This window comes from Mastigoproctus giganteus, chromosome 8, assembly GCF_048544385.1.
Source record: "Mastigoproctus giganteus isolate SK-2022 chromosome 8, ASM4854438v1, whole genome shotgun sequence".
In the NCBI taxonomy this organism is placed as follows: Eukaryota; Metazoa; Arthropoda; class Arachnida; order Uropygi; family Thelyphonidae; genus Mastigoproctus; species Mastigoproctus giganteus.
Window position 1 is genome coordinate 40,074,683 of NC_143582.1, and position 22,001 is coordinate 40,096,683.

General features: G+C 38.1%; 1 protein-coding gene across 1 annotated transcript in view; it reads left to right on the forward strand.

The window, feature by feature from the left end:
• c12.2 (von Willebrand factor A domain-containing protein c12.2) overlaps positions 1 to 22,001 on the forward strand; it is a 574,487-nt gene that overhangs the window by 122,885 nt on the left and 429,601 nt on the right. The window contains exons 11-12 of the mRNA XM_090380213.1: positions 5,446 to 5,550; positions 16,548 to 16,667. Coding sequence (XP_090236339.1) covers positions 5,446 to 5,550; positions 16,548 to 16,667 — 225 coding nt within the window. The remainder of the gene's footprint in view (positions 1 to 5,445; positions 5,551 to 16,547; positions 16,668 to 22,001) is intronic.

The following is a 22,001-nucleotide window of genomic DNA, read 5'->3' on the forward strand; positions in this document are numbered from 1 at the left end:
GGGCTGTTAGTACATTTCCGGTAAACCAGGAAAATATCAATTGAATTTTTCTTGGTTAATAACAAAAACGTTAACCACAGAATGATTTTGTATTTTAGCATTAGTAGAGGCATATGATGCAAGAAAGCAAGCTTATGCAGCATCAGCCAAAAAAAAAAACCACTTCCAATTCACCCCTCTGTTCGTTCAAAATACCTGTCCAGCTGAGCCTTACATTTATTTAGGCTATCAACTTCCACAACAAGGGACGGAAGTCTGTTCCATCAACCAACTACCCTCTGGCTAAAGGCAAATTTCCGCACATCTATTCTACATCTGTCTTTCCTCAATCTGAATTTGTGCCCTCTCAGGTGATTATTCTGAGCAAGAGGAAGAATCCCATCGGCATTGAGCATACTCAAACCATTCAAGGCTTTATACACCTCTATCAGATCACCTTGTCAGTGCCTAGTCTCCAAACACTGTAATTTGCAAAACTTAAGCCTTTCTTCGTAAGAGCAACCCTTTGTCCCATTCACTAATCTTGTTGCCCTTCTCTGTACTCGTTCCAGCAGCTCTACATCCTTTTTGAAATGAGGCCTCCAGACCGGTATACAGTACTCAAGGGGTGGCCTGACCATTGCCTTATACAAGGGAATAATCACCTCCTTATTCCTGCTAGAAAAATTCCTATATATCATTGACAAGACACCATGAGCTACTCTTGCAGCCCGTCTGCACTGTTCAGAGAACTTCATATCTTCCTGCACAATTCGCCTCCATAGCCAGGTGGGAAGGAGCAGCAGTGCGTAGCACACACTCCTTGATTAGACCGGGGGTTCAAGCCCGTCACCACCAAATACGGAGGATGCAGAAAAGTCAGGGAATGACCACCGCATATTCCCGGAACAATATGGCCTTAGTTGCTAATGCTCCTAAAAACCAAATAACAAACAAAGAAAAACAACCCTACACAATTACCCCCAGGTCCTTTTCATTCTCTACAACTGTTAGTGTAGTACCACAGAGTTGATACGTTGCTCTGGGGTTGCTGTTTCCCATATGTAGTACTTTACATTTGTCAATGTTAAACTTCATTTGCCACCTCTCAGCCCATCTGCTCAACCTTTCCAGATCCTGTTGCAGCAGCATAGCATCAGTAGTGTCATTAACAACCCTGTCAACCTTTGTATCGTCTGCAAACTTGGACATTAAGCTTGATATGCCATCATCAATATTATTTATAAATACAGAAAACAATAAAGGACTCCACTAATAACATTAGTCCATGATGAGCAGTGTCCATTGATTACCACTCTCTGTCTTCTCCCTCTCAACCATCCCTTCATCCACAGCAGCAATTTGCCTCCAATGCCACACTGCTCCGATTTGTGCAGCAGTCTTCCACGTGCAACAGTATCAAAAGCCTTTCTAAGATCCAAATATATAATATCAAAGTTATTCTCTGCATCCAGTTGTTTTGTGCTTGCATCATAGTATCCAATCAGATTGGTCAGGCAAGACTTTCCCTTAACAAAACCATGCTGTGTCCGAGCTATAACTGAAGTCTTGTCTAGATGATCCTGCAGTGCTTCTTTAATCAGTGCCTCCATTAATTTTCCTGGAACAGAAGTTAAACTCGCAGGTCTATAATTACCTGTGTCAGCCTTTGATCCTCCTTTGTGAATTGGGGTCACATTTGCACGTCTCCGGTCTATGGGTACCTCCCCTGGGTCCAAGGAAGCTCTCATAATTATGGCTAAGGGTTTACTTACTTCCTTGCTGCCTCCTTTAATATAACTGGATAGATCCCATCCACCCCAGGTGCTTTTCTTGTGTTTATCTTCAACAATTTCTCCTCCACTTTACTCTCTGTTATTACAAGATTATCTAGCTTACTGCCAGAGTTGAATACACCTCTGGCATTCCCCTCGTTGAATAACTCCTCATGTGTGAATGTCGATGCAAAATATTCATTTAGTTTGTTAGCTATCTGAGCAGGATCATCAACAGTTGAACCATCAATATCAAGTGGACCAATCTGATTTATCAACTTCCTTCTAGAGTTTACATAAGTAAAGAACTCTTTGCTGTTTTTCTTTGCATCCGTTGACAAAGATTTCTCATAATCTGCCTTTGCCTGCCTAACCTCCTTTGTAACTTGGTTACAGACCAGCTTATATCTATCGTAGGCTTCTGTGTCACATGTTAATTTATATGTATTCCCATGCATTTTTCATTGCTGCCATATGTCTCATTAGTTTATCTGACATCCATTTAGGCCAAAACCTTGAAGAATATTTCTTAGTTGGTATGTAAAGCCTAGTAGCTTCCAAGATAAGTTCTTAGAATGCTTCCCATTTTGAATTTGCTGTTGGACCAACATCATCATCAGTTGGTCCCACTGTATAGAATTTAAATACTGTCTCAGACCATCGTATTCACCTTTACGAAAGCAAAAACCCTTCCCTTTACCCCTGATGGTAGTTACCTCTTTGAGTAAATTCCACATCAGCACACTGTGATCACTGCCACCTAGTGGTTCCTTTATCTGCAGATTCTTAATGCATGAAGAATCACTACTGATAATCAGATCAAAAGTATTACTCCCTCTAGTTGCCTCCCGAACATGCTGATGTAGAAAACAATCATCCAATAAATCCACAAAAGCCATGCTAGTGTGTGAGTGACTAACACACAAATTCCAGTTAATATCTGGGAAATTAAAATCCCCCATTAGAAGACTCTGATTTACTGGCCCACTCTATTTCCCTGTACAGTTTCTTATTATACTCATCAGAGTCATTAGGCCTATAGCACACTCCTACTCTCAATTTTGATCTCCCAATGCTTATGTCACACCAAACTGACTCGACACTGCGCTGTCCAGCGATGTCACCTGGCTTCACTTCCTTGGATTTTATGTGTTTCTTAACTAATAGCATAACCCCTCCCTCCTTCCTATCCTGTCTATCCTTTCTGTAGATGTTGTACTCCCCAAATTCCAGTTCTGCATCCCTTATATCTGTGTGACACCACGTCTCTGATATCCCAACAATATCTGCCTTTGATGTTTTGAGCAATACCTCAAATTCATCAAATTTATTTACCAAATTCCTAGCATTGGTGTACACGCAAGTATACATGCACCTGTTCCTATTCTTAGCTACCCTAACACAATCGATGTGTTTACTTGTACCGCAATGACTCCCAGCAGTCTTTGAAATATCCTGCATCTTCTTTTCCAGGCTGCTGCTCATTCCAGTAGAAGCAGTGCAAGAATCACTTTCACCTCTGCCAGTGGCTACTGTTAATCTATTAGTCCTTGTATCCCCCCCCCGAAACTAGCAGTTTTCTGACCCACATAACACTTCCTCGATAGCATCAAGAAATATTCTTGCACCCTTTCTATTTAAGTGTATCCCATCACTGTAGGAGCAGTCCCTTCTGTTAACAAGTACAGACCAGGCTGAAAAAAAATTTTACCCCTTGAGCCTTGCACGATCTTTCCAGGGCCGAATTGATCGACAAGGCTCTCATCATATACGCCCTCCTATCGTGTCTAGGCTTTAATGTTGTTTGACACTAAACCCTCGATTTGTTCCTTCCTCCTATTTTCAGAACTCTCTCTTCATATTTCTTATTTGAAAATTCCAGTCTTCATAAATTCAGAACCATTAAGTTTCTTTATTTGAATTCTCACCCAATTTATGATACTAAGAATACTGTAGTCCATTTATGATATTTAGAATACCATAGTAAATTTTTTTATGATTCTAAGAATACTGTAGCCCATTTATGATATGCGCTCCTGAAAGAAAGAAACGTCATATATTATGTCATCACAAACTCATTTTTTTAAAAAAATTTATTGATTTTCAAATAGGCCTCAATAGGGTTGGGAATATTCATATTCACAATAACTGTACAATCCTACACCAACTGTTATTAAATAAATTAGAGTTGTGTTGTATTAATATAATAATGATAAAAATGAAATGAAATAAATAGAATGAATAATATAATTACACCAGATAAAACTGATAAAATAAGATAACTGTCTGTACAATAAAAATATAAAATTTTAAAATACAATAAAATAAAATAAAACATTGTAGTTAAAACCTGGATAAAAGAAATAAAACACCAATAAAAGATAAAATACCGAAGCTTTCAGAGGCATCCACCTCCTTTTTCAACGGTGAAGCTTATCGTGCAGTACATTGTTAAATATCAGCAGGCTCATGGTTCACAGCACGTGTTTCTACAGGAGCATGTGCACTGGAACCGGAAATAACTTGGGAGCATGCCAGGCAGAACCGTTCATCCTGCCAAAGAAACACAGCTTTGAAAAGGGGATGAATGCAGATTCTCCTGTCTCTATTAAGAGTGTTGCTCTCAGGGGAGCAAATCCGCAAGCTCTCGAGCCATTTGAGGTCCCAAAATCTGTGTGCCTGGTCGATGATAACAGCTTTGTCAGTTATGTTGTTGAAACAAAGCGTCAGTTTAAAGATTGCATGGGGGGGCCATATCAGTGTGATAAAGATCGTGGATTATAGGAGGTCTGCTGTGGCGGAGCACCATCAAATCTCTCCTGATGAAGCTCTTATCACCGGCCGGGCACACAGATTTTGGGACCACAAGTGGCTCAAGAGCTTGTGGATTTGCTCCTCTGAGAGCATCTCCATTAATAGTGTTGCTGAGAGCAACACTATTAATAGTGTTGCTATTAATATTTCACATTTATCCCCTCTTCAAAGCTGTGGTTCTAGGACAGGTTGAACAGTTCCACCTGGCATGCTCCCAAGCCTTTTCTGATTCCAGTGCACATGGGGAGTATACTGCCCATGCTCCTGTAGAAACATGTGCTGTGAACTGCGAGCCTGCTGATATTTAAGGATGTACTGCACGATAAGCTTTACTGTTGAAAAGGGAAGTGGATGCCTCTGAAAGCTTTGGGATTTTATCGTTTTTATTGGTGTTTTATTGCTTTTATCCAGTGTTTTATCTACATTATTTTATTTTATTGTATTTTTAAATTTTATATTTTTATTGTACAGACAGTTATCTTATTTTATCATTACTATATTAATACAACACAACTCTTTATTTAATAATGGTTGGAGTAGGATTGTACAATTATTGTGAAAATTTATTGATGTTTTAGGATTTGATTAGTTTTCTCTCTTTTTAATGTGACGAAGCAGTCAAGAATTTCTATCAGAGTAATTTAATTAAATTGATATTTAAAAAAAATTAATAACCATTTCCATAAATACTAGAATGTAATATAATTTTCATGCATTTAATTGTTTATGAAAATATGCTACTAAAAATTGTTGCCCACCGCAGTCTCTCTCTCTCTCTGACATACACACAAATAAATATTTTAAACTGCTTTTTTAGAATTGTTTTGCTGTGCTTTTAAGGTCCTATAATAATATATAAATTGTTTCTTTTATATAGACTCATATTCCTTCACTTTCTGTATACCAGATAATTGAAAGGTTATATCCCTACAAGATCTTAATGGGAAAAGATGGCACCCAAGCAGTAGAAGATTCACTTAAGGTAATTAAATAGAAATATTTCATTTATGCGATTTTCAGGGCACTATCTTTAAAACCATGTAAATTATTGACCAGGTTCCTTGCAAGGAACATGATACTTTAGGAAAAAAATTAGCAAAAGATATTAACAGATTACAGAGAACTATACAGAGAAATGGTGCAATTTACATTGTGTCGTATTCAAATTAAATTTAATACCTTTATAAATTGCAATGTATTAGTAGTGGTAAATGATGCAAGAAAGCAAGTTTATACATCACCAGCCAAAACACACACACACACACACACACACACACACACACACACACACACACACACACACACACACACACACACACACACACTATTCAGCTCAATTATAGTAGTAGTAATAGCAATAGTTAGTAGTAAAGGCAAATGATGCAAGAAAGAAAGCTTATATAGCATCAGCCAAAGAAAAACCACAGTTTACCCATCCGTCTAATTCTTCCTTGAAATTATTCTACCCATCCACTTCCACAACAACAGATGGAAGCCTGTTCCAGAAATCAACCACCCACTGGCTAAAGGTAAACTTCCACACATCTATCCTGCAGCCATCCTTCCTCAACTTGAATTTATGCCCTCTCATATGTGTAGTCTCAACAAGTGGAAAAATTCCATTAACATTCAGCTTACCCAATCCATTCAAGGCATTGAACACCTCAATCAGATCTCCCTGCAGGTGCCTAGTCTCAAGACACTGCAGTTTGAAGAACTGAAGCCTTTCTAAGTAAGAGCACCCTTTGTTCCATTCATCAGTCTAGTTGTTCTTCTCTGCACCCATTCCAGCAGATCTACATCCTTCCTAAAGTGAGGCCTCCAGAACTGTGTACAGTATTCAAAATGTGGCCTAACCATGGCCTTGTACAAAGGGATAATCACCTCCTTATCCCTGCTGGAAATGTTTCTGTATATCACTGACAAAATCCAGTGAGCTGGCAGTATGTCTGCATGGCTGAGAGAATTTCATATTTGACTACACAACTATCCTGAAGTCTTTTTCATTCTCCACTACCCTGAGTTTAGTAGCACACAGTTGATAAGTTACTCTGGGGTTACTGCTAACCATACACAGTACCTTGCATTTGTCGATGTTCAACTTTGACTGCTATTTCTCAGCCCATCGACCAAATTTACCTAGATCTTGTTACAGTACCTCTTCTTGATAACTGTTGCTAACCACCTTACCAACTTTTGTATCATCTGCGACCTTAGACATTATTCCTGATATGCCTTCATCAATATCATTAATCAATATTGAAAACAACAATGGGCCCAGCACTGAACCATGTGGAACTCCACTAATAACATTAGTCCACAAAGAGCAGTGATAACTGCTCTTTACCTCTGTTTTCCACTTAACCATACCTTTATCCATAGCAGTAACTTGCCCTTAGTGCCATATTGCTCCAGTTTGTACAGCAATCTTTTATGTGCAACAGTATCACAAGCTTTCCTGAAATCCAAGTATATGGTGTCAAAATTATTTTTTGCATCCAGTTATTTGGTCACTGTATCCATAAAACAATCGGACAGTAAACTGTCCGATTGTTTAGACAACACTGTCCCTTAACAAATTGATGCTGTGATTGCAGTATAATTGCATGCCTGTCCAGATGGTCTTGCCTTACTTCTTTAACGACTTATTCCTTTATTTTCCCTGGAAGAGATGTTAAGCTAACAGGTCTGTAATTACTCATGTCACTTTTTGATCTCCCTTTATGAATTTTAGATACATTCACACATCTTCAGTCCATAGGAACCTCTTCTAAATCCAAGGGTGCTCTTATAGCTGAGGGTTTGCTTACCTCCTTCCTTTGCTGCTCCTTAATATAATTGGATAAATTCCATCAACCCCAGGTGCCTTTTTCATGTCCCACTTTCACAATTTCTCCTCCACTATCTTTTCAGTTATCACAAAGTTATTTAGCTCCTCGTTAAAAAGAGTTTGATAAACATCTGGCTTCCCCTTCCAAAAAAAATTCCTTCATGTGTGAAATGTATTTGAGGTATTGCTCAAAACATCAAAGGCAGATATTGTTGGGATATCAGAGACGTGGTGTCACACAGATATAAGGGATGCAGAACTGGAATTTGGGGAGTACAACATCTACAGAAAGGATAGACAGGATAGGAAGGAGGGAGGGGTTATGCTATTAGTTAAGAAACACATAAAAACCAAGGAAGTGAAGCCAGTCGACATCGCTGGACAGTGCAGTGTTGAGTCAGTTTGGTGTGACATAAGCATTGGGAGATCAAAATTGAGAGTAGGAGTGTGCTATAGGCCTAATGACTCTGATGAGTATAATAAGAAACTGTACAGGGAAATAGAGTGGGCCAGTAAATCAGAGAGTCTTATAATGGGAGATTTTAATTTCCCAGATATTGACTGGAATTTGGGGGCTGGTCACTCACACACTAGCAGGGCTTTTGTGGATTTATTGGATGATTGTTTTCTACATCAGCATGTTCGGGAGGCAACTAGAGGGAGTAATGCTCTTGATTTGATTATCAGTAGTGATTCTTCATGCATTAAGAATCTGCAGATAAATGAACCACTAGGTGGCAGTGATCACAGTGTGTTGAAGTGGGATTTACTCAAGGAGGTAACTACCATCAGAGGTAAAGGGAAGGGTTTTTGTTTTCGTAAAGGCGACTATGATGGACTGAGACAGTATTTAAATTCTATACAGTGGGACCAACTGATGATGTTACCAACAGCAAATTCAAAATGGGAAGCATTCAAAGAACTTATCTTGGAAGCTACTAGGCTTTACATACCAACTAAGAAATATTGTTCAAGGTTTAGGCCAAAATGGATGTCAGATGAACTAATGAGGCATATGGCAGAGAAGAAAAATGCATGGGATACTTACAAATTAACACATGACACAGAAGCCTATGATAGATACAAGTTGATATGCAACCAAGTTACAAAGGAGGTTAGGCAGGCGAAGGCAGATTACGAGAAATCCTTGGCAAGGGATGCAAAGAAAAACAGCAAAGAGTTCTTTACTTATGTAAACTCTAGAAGGAAGGGGATGAATCAGATTGGTCCACTTGATATTGATGGGTCAACTGTTGATGATCCTGCTCAGGTAGCTAACAAACTAAATGAATATTTTGCATCGACATTCACACATGAGGAGTTATTCAGTGAGGGGAATGCCAGAGGTGTATTCAACTCTAGCAGTAAGCTACAGAATCTTGAAATAACTGGGAGTAAAGTGGAAGAGAAACTGTTGAAGATAAACACAAGAAAGGCACCAGGGGTGGACGGGATCTATCCAGTTATATTAAAGGAGGCAGCAAAGGAAGTAAGCAAACCTTTAGCCATAATTATGAGAGCTTCCTTGGACTCAGGGGAGGTACCCATAGACTGGAAATGTGCAAATGTGACCCCAGTTCACAAAGGAGGATCAAAGGCTGACACAAGTAATTATAGACCTGTGAGCTTAACTTCTGTTCCAGGAAAATTAATGGAGGCACTGGTTAAAGAAGCACTGCAGGATCATCTAGACAAGACTTCAGTTATAGCTCAGACACAGCATGGTTTTGTTAAGGGGAAGTCTTGCCTGACCAATTTGATTGGCTACTATGATGCAGTCACAAAAGAACTGGATGCAGGGAATAGCTTTGATATTATATACTTGGATCTTAGAAAGGCTTTTGATACTGTTGCACATGGAAGACTGCTACACAAATTGGAGCAGTGTGACATTGGAGGCAAATTGCTGCTATGGATAAAGGGGTGGTTGAGGGGGGAGAAGACAGAGAGTGGTAATCAATGGACACTGCTCATCCTGGACTAATGTTATTAGTGGAGTCCCTCAGGGCTCAGTGTTGGGTCCATTACTGTTTTCTGTATTTATAAATGATATTGATGATGGTATATCAAGCTTAATGTCCAAGTTTGCAGACGATACAAAGGTTGGCAGGGTTGTCAAGGACACTACTGACACTATGCTGCTGCAACAGGATCTGGAAAGATTGAGCAGATGGGCTGAGAGGTGGCAAATGAAGTTTAACATTGACAAATGTAAAGTACTACACATGGGAAACAGCAACCCCAGAGCAACGTATCAACTCTGTGGTACTACACTGACAGTGGTAGAGAATGAAAGGGACTTGGGGGTGGTTGTGCAGGCAGATATGAAGTTCTCTGAGCAGTGCAGACGGGCTGCAAGAGTAGCTCATGGAGTATTGTCAATGATATACAGGAATTTTTCCAGCAGGGATAAGGAGGTGATTATTCCCTTGTATAAGGCAATGGTCAGGCCACACCTAGAGTACTGTATACAGGTCTGGAGGCCTCATTTCAAGAAGGATGTAGAGCTGCTGGAACAAGAACAGAGAAGGGCAACAAGATTAGTGAATGGAACAAAGGGGTGCTCTTACGAAGAAAGGCTTAAGTTTTGCAAATTACAGTGTCTGGAGACTAGGCACCAGCGAGGTGATCTGATAGAGGTGTATAAAGCCTTGAATGGTTTGAGCATGCTCAATGCTGATGGGATTCTTCCTCTTGCTCAGAATAATCACCTGAGAGGGCATAAATTCAAATTGAGAAAAGACAGATGTAGGATAGACGTGCAGAAATTTGCCTTTAGCCAGCAGGTGGTTGGTTGGGGGAACAGACTTCCATCCCTTGTAGTGGAGGTTGATAGCCTAAATAAGTTTAAGGCTCAGCTGGACAGGTATTTTGAACGAACAGAGGGGTGAAGTGGGTTTTTTTTTTTTTTTTTTTGGCTGATGCTGCATAAGCTTGCTTTCTTGCATCAAATGCCTCTGCTGATGCTAATGTAGATGCAAAATACCTATTCAATTTGTCTGTAATCTGAGCAGGGTCATGAACAGTTAACCCAGCGGTTTACAACCGTGGTGCCACAACAACATTCCAGGTGTGCTATGTAATTTGGGTTTGTTACTTAAACTTATATTTTTTTTTTAAATTATATTCATTATAAAAAAGGTGTACAGTATCCATTGTATGGTTTTTTTTTTTTTTTTTTAAATTTTGGGTTGATCTAAAATTGATGTTTATTTAGTACCTCTAAATAAAGAACAAAATTATTATATAAGTATATATAATTTGTATTAAAAATTGTAATTTTATTTATAATTACAGGAACTTCCTGACTTATCTAAGGGTCGTGTTCCGCAGAACACTATGCAAGTCTGATTTTACGCAATTCAGAATTTCAGAATGCAAGGCAGCATTCGCAATTGTGCTAACTGAATTGATTGAATCAAACAACAAATGTTTGACGAACGTGTAAATAGAATTATTTAATGTATTTATTCAATTTTTTTTCTCATGTGCAGGAAAAATTACAAAAGCATGCAATTTAAAAAAATTTCTAAATTATAAAATTACAAAAAAGGAGAGGAGACAGGCATAATGTCAGTAAGTTTTACCTCTCAAGCATCGCTGCCAGAATCGACGTCTTCAGCTGCTGATAAGTATGCTGCTGCGGAGGTTGAGGACTATGGAGATTTAGAACGCGTCGGCCGCTAAACCTTACGAAAGAACGTGTTAATGGATGACTGGACGGTGGCTTTTTTCTTTTCATCGTAGATTTCTTTGTAGCAAGCATATCATTTACCCCTCTGTTAACTTTTAAGAATCATTCACTGTCAGGATCCATCTTCTCAAACCTCGCCATTGCCGATGCAATTTCATGAAATGCCATTGCCATCTCTCTCTCTCTCTCTCTCTCTCTCTCTCTCTCTCTCTCTCTCTCTCTCTCTCTCTCTCTCTCTCTCTCTCTCTCTCTGGTGATGCAGCATCCCGACTCCTCATTTGGTTCATCTTGAGCTTCGTCAGCATTTTCTTCTTTCACTATTGCTGCCCACAAGTCAATAAGTTCTTCTTTAGATAATTCCTTTTCTTCTTCTGTTAACTCCTCCACATCTTTGGCATCAACCTCCAACTGAAGTAGCTCTGCAACCTTTACAATCTTATCTATAACCTTGTCATATGATTCATATTTTTCAAATCCTGCAAAGCCTTTTACATGCCATGGGCATATTTTCTTCCATGTGCCATTTAAACAACTTTTAGTAATTTCCATCCAGGCCTTATTAGTGTTTAAGATGGCATGGTAAATATTGTAAGATTTCCAAAAATCTCTTAACATAAAATTTTTCTCATCGTCTACTGCAGACAATGCTTGAGCAAATGTTGTGCGCAAATAGTATGCTTTTATATTCAAAATAACATGCTGATCCATAGGTTGGATGAGTGAAGTCGTGTTTGGCGGTAGAAATATGACTCATGTTCGAAATGAAATCATCTAGATGAGTAGAATGTCTAGGAGCATTATCTAATAGAAGCAAAATCTTGAAAGAAACGTCATTGTATTTACAATATTTTTCATCCTCGGGAATGAAGCAGCATTTAAACCAATCCTCAGAGAGAGATATTGTTATCCATGCTCTCTGGGTCAATCGGAAATGCACGGGTAGGGTGGCTTTATTGATGCCCTTAAATGCACGAGGTTTTCCAAAATGGTACACAAGCAGTGGTTTTAATCTGTAATCTCCCACTGCATTAGCCCTAAGCAAGAGCGTGGCACTATCTCTTGACACCCTGAAACCTGACACATTGTATTTTCCTCTTTGGCAATGTATGTTCGATCCAGAATTTTTTCCAATACAGAGCAGTCTCATCAACGTTAAAAATTTGCTTCGTTGAATAGCGGCCTTCATCAATAATTTTTTCCAACCCCACAAAATTTCTCTGCAGCTGCAGAATCGGCACTGGTGACTTCACCGCATACTTTAACGTTGTGGAAACCAGCGTGATGCTTGAATCTATTAAACCACCCTTTGCTTGCCATGAACTTGGGGGTTGGGGTTCGCCGTACTTATCCTTAATATCTTTATAAATACTTGTTGCTTTTGCTTGAATGGTCATTAGACTCGGGTACTCACTTCTGAATCTGATTTTCCATCCATATTATTAACAGTTGTTCCATCTTCAATAGAGCACCTGAACGCTGTTTTGTGATCACTCCTTCTCTTCTTACAAAAAAGAAAAGACGTTCTTTCATACGTGCACTGTCCTTTAAAATAGTATTCACTGTTGAAGCAGCGAGACCTAATTCCCATGTAACATGATAACTAACTTTGTCCAGCTTCGTACTTAATCATTTTCATCAGGGGACAGTTGCCCTCTGAATCACAGCCTTTTAAAATGCACTGCTTGCTTGATGTTTGCAGAGCAATCGGGTACGGGACATGATACTGCCATGGGGGATGTCTTTGCGTGTGCGCAATGTAAGGAGTGTAAGGAAATCGGGCGACAACTCAGCTTTGTTATGGGCCTATATGAGAGCTTGAAGGACAGGGTGGATGCCCTCGAAGGAAATAAATTGAGGGGCCCATCAAGCTCTCAGCTGCCCACATCAACGCCAGAGCTTGCACTTGGTCATCATGCAACACAGAGGCAACCCCCTAGGCAGAATGCGCTGGTCCCCCAGGAACTAGTAGTTGTTGGTGCCTCTATTGTCAGGGAAACGGGGAACATGCTTTGAAAAAAGGATAGGTGGAACAGGACCAGGGTATGTCTGCCAGGGGCAAAGGTTGATGACATTCATAGAAGCATTCCACAGGTATTTCCATCCATGCTTGCTGCACCGCTGTTCATAATTCCATTGCATTCCTGGGTGGAGGATCCAAAGCTCAAACGGACCTTTTCACAGCATCCCAAAGGTGCTCCACATGGTTCATATCCTGTGAACAGGGAGGCCATTCCATACTGGTAACCTCTGCAGAATGCTCTTCAAACCATATCCTAGTCACCACGGTTCTGTGTGAAGGCGCATTGTGCTGCTCGAAGAATCCATTGCCCTCTGAGTGCATAATAGTAGTAGTAGTGGCATGTGATGCAAGAAAGCAAATGTATGAACTTATGCAGCATCAGCCAAAAAAAAAAAAAAAAAAAAATCACACCATTCCCTCCAAATGCCTGTCCAGTTCCTCCTTAAATTTATTCACCCTATCAACTTCCACAACGACAGATGGAAGTTTGTTCCAGCAATTAACCGCCCGCTGGCTAAAGGCAAATTTCCGCACATCTAATCTACATCTGTCTTTTCTTAATTTGAATTTATGCCCCCTTAGGTTCGTAATCTGAACAAGTGGAAGGATCCCATCAGAATTCAGCGTGCTGAACCCATTCAAAGCCTTATACACCTTATAATTACCATGAAGGGATGCAGATGGTCTGCAAGGATGGACACGTAACCTGAACCGTTCAGAGATGCATCCAGACATAAGAGGTCCCAACATGTGCCAGTTGAACATGCCCTAGACTGACCATCCACCTGCCTGAACATTTCCTTGTTTACATGATGGGTGCATAGCTTTGTGCAGTTTCTCCCAGATACACACCTCCTCCATCTGCTCGGAAAAATCTGGAAATGAGACTCATCGAACCAGGAGACCCATCTCCAATCATCCAAGGTTCAATGCCGATGTTCCTTCGTCCAGTTGAGGCCTCTAGTCCTGTGTCGTTGTGTTAGCAATGGGACTCTGGTTTAGGTGGCTCCCATAACCACTTGCAGCTAATGATCGTCTGATGGTCTTGGTGGAGATGTTTCTGTCACCTCCCTTGTTGAAGTTGGCGGTGATTTGTGCCACTGTCACTCTCTGGTTGGCTGAAAAAAACAATGTGAGACGTCAACAGCCACATTCATCCGCCAGTTTTCACCGCCCACAGCACTGTCTATGATGAGATGTTATTCGGGAAGTGGTGTATTTCCAATACACCCTTGATACTTTCTAACGGGTATAGTGCAATTTCTGTACCACTTCTGCGATAGACTGACCCATGGGTCAGGCACCCATTGTCATCCCTCTTTCAAAGTTGGTTAACTCATGACTGACATCAAATTACAGTCTATGTGAATGCAGTGTACCTGCATTCATTCCTGTCATGACAAATTTTGAGACAAATTGTGGCTCTTTTTCAACAGAAAAATTGAAACAATTATTCTAACGGACACAGTTATGCGTGCAGTGAGGTGTGCGAAGGCACGAGGTAAGTCATTCAATCATTAAACTGGTGTTCATTGTTGCTGCACGGACGTGCGCAGTTTTTCTCCAGCGCTTGTCTAGACATAAAATGGTTGTCTCTAAGATGGGGTGTAGTCTAATGCCTTTGCAGTGGTTTATGACTCTCGAAGTGCCCAATATATTGAGTGACTTTAACCAGAGGCTGTGGCGAAAGTGTTGGGAGTGGTCAATTATTTCATAGTCCCGCTTGGGATTGAGGTCGTGGTGGGTGGTCGACAAGTGTTCTGCAATTGCAGACTGGTCGGTCTCAGCAAGGCGAATTGCTCTGTCGTGTTCTGCAAGGCGGTCTTGAAGACGTCTCGAAGTCTCTCCTATGTAGCAGCTGTCACAGTCTTTGTAGGCTATGCGGTATATTACACTGCTGCGTAAAAGAGGAGTGACAGGGGTCTTTACACTGGAAACTAGAGAACGTAAGCTTCTACCAGGCAACTGCACGCATTTTATGCGATAGACCTGAGAGGATTTTCGAGATGTAAAAATGTTATGTTCACCGAAGCAAACTCAAGTTTCTCATTAAAAAAAAACGGAAAAGATTTTATTTTGAATTTAGTATTAAATATTTAATATATTCCGTTAGTGTTTATATTTTACTTTTCTTATCGTAATTACAGATACAATTTAATGCAAATTTCATAATTAATATATAATATAACGCAAATTTCAAAATTACATATATAATATAATGCAAATGTAATAAATTTTTTAAGTGTGCCCTGGCACGAAAAAAGGTTGGGAAGCACTGCTCTAAACTATGGGCATTTAGTTTTAGGTACTTATATTGTTTCGAGCTCCACTTGTTCATAAAAAAAAAAGAAAAAAATGTAATACAAATACAGCACAACACATTCACATGACTATGTTACGTTTTAGCTGTGCAGTACTACTAGCAATATGTTCTGAGCTTTGAGCAGATGCACATTAAAATGTTGGCTGTCGTAATTAACTATATTTGCATTGTCACAACTTTTCTTACAGAGCACGAAAATTTGAAGTCATAAACAACAAAATAATAAATGCACAACTTATGTGTATGAATGAAATATTTAGAATAATTTTTAATTAATATTTATTTATATTTATTTTAATTTTCTCTGATCTAAATAGCTCTAAGTTCTCTTCTCACCCTAAGAGATAACAAGAAATTTCTCGGTATCTTGTCTCTTCACTCCAACCCAGAATAAGCTTTATTTGTGATAGTGGCATAGAACCTTTAATGGTTGTGTGGGGAATCATGAATGCCAATGCCTACCTTCACATTTTGGACAATTCCATGCACTTATAATATGGTAGTTCTTTAGTCCAGACACATGTTTGTTTCAGTGGGACAAGGTCCTATTCTGTACACTGGTTCTGTTCAAGAGTGGTTCACAGATACAAATGTACAGAAATTAGAATGGCTGGTGTAGAGATTTTAACCCTATAGAACACCTATGGGATAACTGGAACTCCAACATGTACCACCTCAGTAGCTGCTCAACTTGTCACTGTTCCACAGAAAGAATGGAGAACCATAGCTGCTGCTGCAATCTTATGTTCATTAGTGGAAAGCCTATCCAGGAGGACAGGATGTGTTATAGTCACCAGAATATATATATATATATGAATGAAAATTAAATTAAATGAAAATATATAAATGATTCTTAATGCTATAGATCCTAAGATTTTAACTACGTTGTCATCAATTAATAAATCCTTTGGTCTATTATATATATATAATAGACCAAAGGATTATATTGTTTCGAGCTCCACTTGTTCATAAAAAAAAGAAAAAAATGTAATACAAATACAGCACAACACATTCACATGACTATGCTACATTTTAGCTGTGCAGTACTACTAGATTGCTGTCTGCTGAAAAGTAAATTGTATCTATTTTTTTTATTTTTTTTTTTGATTTAGAAATTTCAGCTTTATTCAGAACAAGTAACCAATAAAAGCAAAATAAAAGAAATTGTGCTTGCTGAAGAGGAAATTCTATCAGTTTTAGTTGATGTTAATGGAAAAGAGCACAATCTTAAGGTAATTATAAGATTTTTTTTATCCTTTTTAAATATAATTTTTAAAATGAAATGTAAAAATGTAAATGTGATCTAAATTATCATTCTGAAATTGGGGAAAATGAGATACATAAGATAAATACATTACATTCTCAATATTTGTGGATTTGCAGTTTCATTTATGGAGGCCTCCATTCTTCCTCCTTAAAATGGCACTGCAATTGTGCATTGCTACCAGTAAGATAGCAGTTGCTACTAGTGGTGTTTGACAGTATGTGCATATGCCCTCTAATATGGGATATGAACTTTTACTGCAAATAGTAGTAAAAAACCAATCCTGTTATGGAGGTAATTTGATTATATGTAAATTGATTGTTTCTGGCTCTGTTGGCAAATTTCTTTTCTGATGGCGACATGCTTACCCACTTGTGAATGAATTCAACAAATTCCCTAAGCCATCAGCTAAAGTATTTGGATAGATTCAAAAGATAAAAGAAAAAATATAATATTAGAAAGGCCAAATGATGAAGAAAGCAGACTTATTCTGCATCCATCAAGAAAAAAATGTGTTATTCATACTTTTTCTTTTATCAAAAAGAAACATTCCAGTTCTGTCTTAAACTACCAAAATTTATACTCTGACCACCTTGCAAGTAAACTTCAGATAGTCTTCCATTTCTTCAAATCTAGCCTTCTGCTATTCCAAAGATTTTGCTTCCTAGTTTTTGTTTCTTCTTCATAGTGAAAGTATACCTCCCCTCATTAATATTACTCATCCTTTCTTCAGGGCCTTATATACCTTAATCAGGACCTCTTTAGGGTATTTAAAGTTTGTCTTTTTACAAACTTTAAACTCTATACCTTCTAAGCCTTTCCTCATAAGGATAATGATAGTGCTTCTTTAAACCCACTCTTGACATTCTGTGTGTGGTTCTCATCTTTGTCTTGCATAGAGGATTAAATTAAGATTAGTTCTTAATCCTCAAGTCGTGTCTGTTATTAAATTGGCAATAAGTGTACAGTAGTCCAAGTATTACTGAAATGTAACACCTTTTATCCTAGACTAAATTTATTTTGGAAATGGAAGAAAATCATAGCATAACTTTTTTAAACCTTTCCATCTTTAAATTAAACTTAATTTGAACATACCAGTAAGATAGTAGTTGCTATCTTACTGTTATGTTCAAAACTTACTGGTATGATCTTTAGAATGTCAACTCATATCAGATTATATTAACATTTTAATTCTCACAACCTTTTCAGTGTTTAGAAATCAGCCTTAGCTAAACAGCTGCATCATACAATAAAATACAGCCCTTGTTGTTGTAATTTGGATAGCAAATTGGATTTACCAAGTCAGTTTTCAAAGAAAAGTTCTGATTGTGTCATATGGGAATTTTTTTCAGGATAGTGTCACTGAAGAAACACTAACTGCTATATAAAATTTTCCTTGATGTCTGCAAGTTCTGTTGGTTGTGTAAGGTCACATATTGAAAATGTGTTTGTTATGTTATTGGCAGAAACATGATGATAGATGGACTGCCCCTGTAAATATCAGAAAGAGTTTATTATTTAGATAAGTTTAGATTTATTTGATTCCTGTACATCCAAAGGTATTTGCAGATACTTAGGGAAATTTTGCATTCCAATGAATACCATGGGATGGGGACAGCAGTTGGGAAATGGGAGATCAATCAGTTAATATGGAATGTGTTATGCCATTTGAAGAAGAATAAATGCTACTAGTTATTTCCTGTTCTGTGCTGAAGATATGTGACATATTTATATCCTCCTTAATATATTATTTATTCTTTGACTCTTGAATTATTTGAGTGCATTACTTTATTTTTTTTTTTTTTTTTGATTTTTGCATATCATAAATAAGCCAGTTATTCATATTAGGTGCCTAATTGGTTGTCTGTCTAACTGTCAAAATGCTATGGTTTCATCAGTCCTTTTTGCCTGTCAGAAATTGAATTTTTGGTTGGTATATTTTTTTATTATTATTTTTTTCTATATTAATTGTTATTAATTTTGGTGTGGTAGTGGGTACAGTACATCTATATTGTGATATTTCACTGTATTTGACTTTGTGACCCAGTCATGGGAGACTCTGATTTATTGTATTGGCTTTTAATTTGGCCATATTATTTTGATTCAGTTTGCTTATTCATGTACTTTCTGCAACACACCCTAGTGTCTTTTTCCCCCACCTTCCCCACCCGTTTTTACTTTTATGAATAACTTTGGCCTTGTTGCTTTAATGGTGCATCATTGCTCTGCAAGTGCAAAAATGGTAAGTCAAGATGTGTGTTGTAGGATGACAACCTACAAGAAATAAAGTAAAGAAGGAAAATAAAAAAATAAGATAGAAAGAATTTTGAAAGATTATAGGTGAGGGGCTGGGGACCCTAAGATATATAAGAAATATACTGTATGATAGAACATAGTAATAGTATCAGTATTAATGCGTATTAAATCAGTATTAAAAATAGCAAATTTTTTAAACATTATGAAGAAATTTAGCATTGAGGGAGAAAAGCAAACATTTTAAACTTTAATACTGAAAAGACAAGAGGATGGAATATCTCAACAAACATCGTCAGGGCACCACAACCATGGCAGTCCACCCAGGATAGTGTTTCATACATCCAGGCCAGTGCAAAATGGTAAATGGTTATGACAGTAATAATACAATGATGCTAAATTTAGAAACTGTGTGGACTGGGATCATAGTCCCTATGCTATGTTCTGAAGGTAAATTTACCAATATAATTAAAATATTCAAAATGATACAATTATATAGATAAACACGATTTAATTATCTAAATTGTATGTTGTGAATGTAAAAGAAATAATAGGTGTTGCAGGGGGAGGAAAAAGATGGTAACCAGTAAATGGTAAATGAGGCAAAGAATAGAGTTGAGGCAGTATTGCTAAATTATATGGATAGAGAGCAGTACACTGCCAAAATATTGTATGTGTGTGTGTGTGTGTATACAGGGTGTTTCAGTTAAACGTTTCAGAACTTCTAAGAGTGGTAGGGTACATCCTGACAACTCGAAATCATATAGCAATGTGGGGTCGGAAATGCTTTCCTGAAGCGGTGTTGTACACAGAAGCACCATAAAAAGAAAAGAGACCGTAAGTGAGAAATCGTTTTAATAATACATGAAAAGAAGCAAAAGGTACATGGATTAAAGTAAGTGCTCGAAGTTTCTTCAACCTCGTATTGCTTTCGCACAGTGGTACCTTGGAAAATGTGCTACAAATCCCCTTTTTCCTGCTGAAGTGTTGTTTTCCGATGAGGCATCCTTCACAAGGGAAGGAATTTTCAACACGCATAACGACCATATCTGGGCGGTCGAGAACCCGCATGCAATACGATGTCGTGCAGCACAGATTCGATTTTCGGTCAATGTATGGGCCGGTATTATGGGAGATCACCTCATCGGACCTTACCTGTTACCGTGTCGTCTAACCGGACCTATCTACTTGATCTTTCTGCAGCAAGTATTGCCACAACTTTTGAGAGATGAACAGATTTCTGCATCGACGCAACAGACAATGTGGTTCCAACACGATGGAGCCCCTGCCCATTATAGCGGAGATGTTCGTAACTACCTGGATGTCACATTTGGTCAACAGTGGATCGGACGTGGTGGTCCCGTGCGTTGGCCTGCTCGGTCACCCGACCTATCATGTCTTGATTTTTATTTCTGGGGTCATATGAAATCGCTAGTTTATGACACCCCTGTTGACAATGCTGAGGAGCTGGTTGCAAGAATCGCAGTAGCTGCCGAAGAAATTCGAAATTCGCCTGGAATATTCCAGAATGTTCGGATGTCCATACGTCGGAGATGTGAGGCGTGCATTGTAGCCCGTGGAAGAAACTTCGAACACTTACTTTAATCCATGTACCTTTTGCTTCTTTTCATGTATTATTAAAACGATTTCTCACTTACGGTCTCTTTTCTTTATGGTGCTTCTGTGTACAACACCGGTTCAGGAAAGCATTTCCGACCCCACATTGCTATATGATTTCGAGTTGTCAGGATGTACTCTACCCCTCTTAGAAGTTCTGAAACGTTTAACTGAAACACCCTGTATACACACATATATAATATCGTTTTTTGTTAACTAAATTTTAAAATTCAGCACCCTCAGGGATTGAAATGTGGCAGTTTTTAAAATTGTCTGGATTTTAGAGTGGTTGAGCAATTTTAGAGGACTGCATTTTGTTACATATTAATCACAAGCAACTCAACTTATTTTCATCTGTAAGTATTTTTAATGATTATTTTGTCATTCCATCTGCTTTTTTTTTTTTTTTTTTTTCAGGCAGCAGGATTTAAACTACATGGCTAAAGTAACAGTCTTAATTCTTAGAGCAGAACAAACTTCCTTTGTTCGTTACAGCTTTGAAAACTGATTTCAATATTACAGCTTTGAAAACTGATTTTGTATATTGCATGGCAACTCTTGTCGAACAACTTCTTCACAACTGATTTGTCTGCATGTTTTCACTAAAGATTACTTACTATCTAATGAGGGACCGGTTAGTCCTGAAACAGGCTCTTGTAGAATTTTTTTAGAAGATCAGTAGTTTGATCTTCTAAACCATCATTTCCCAAAACTGTGTTCATGGAACACTAGTGTTCTGTGAAATGTGAACAAGTGTTCCATGCAAAATTGTAATTAATAATTGAAAAAAATAATAAAACAAATAAATTTTGTATATTTGTAGCGTACACCACTTTTTGTATCATTATAATTTTTAACATTATTTTTTTTTTTGGTTATTAATATACTGACATAGACTAATAATCAAATAGACTGCGGAACACTTTATTTTGGAGGGCTTTGCATAGAGAAGTATGCGTAGAGGTAATGACATCTACAAAAAAAAGTAGCAATGTAGTGATTTAATATGCCATTCGTATGTGATTTAGCCTGGAATACAAGGATTGAGAGAGAGAGGAAGCGAACTGATATCATGCATCATTTGGGTGGATGAAACAAAGTAGCCTTCTGCTGACACGTTCTTGCATGTTTAAAGTGTGCTGGTGGTGCACTACAGACTGTCTTCACAATTACGAGATTAGTTTTGTGGTAGTGCAGAAAACTAGTAAGCATAACTAAACTCACTTCCTTGTATAAATATTTTTTTGATAATTATCAGTATTTTGAAATATTATTATTATTAAAATAAATTACCTTGGATTTATGGTTGAAAAAAGGAACTTTAAAATGAGAAGCAAGTACTTCTAGTAGTACAACTGTGGGTTGATGAAAACGAACACGATATTGCCACACTTCAAAGTGAGGATAAACAATCGCAGCCTTTTGTTCACCA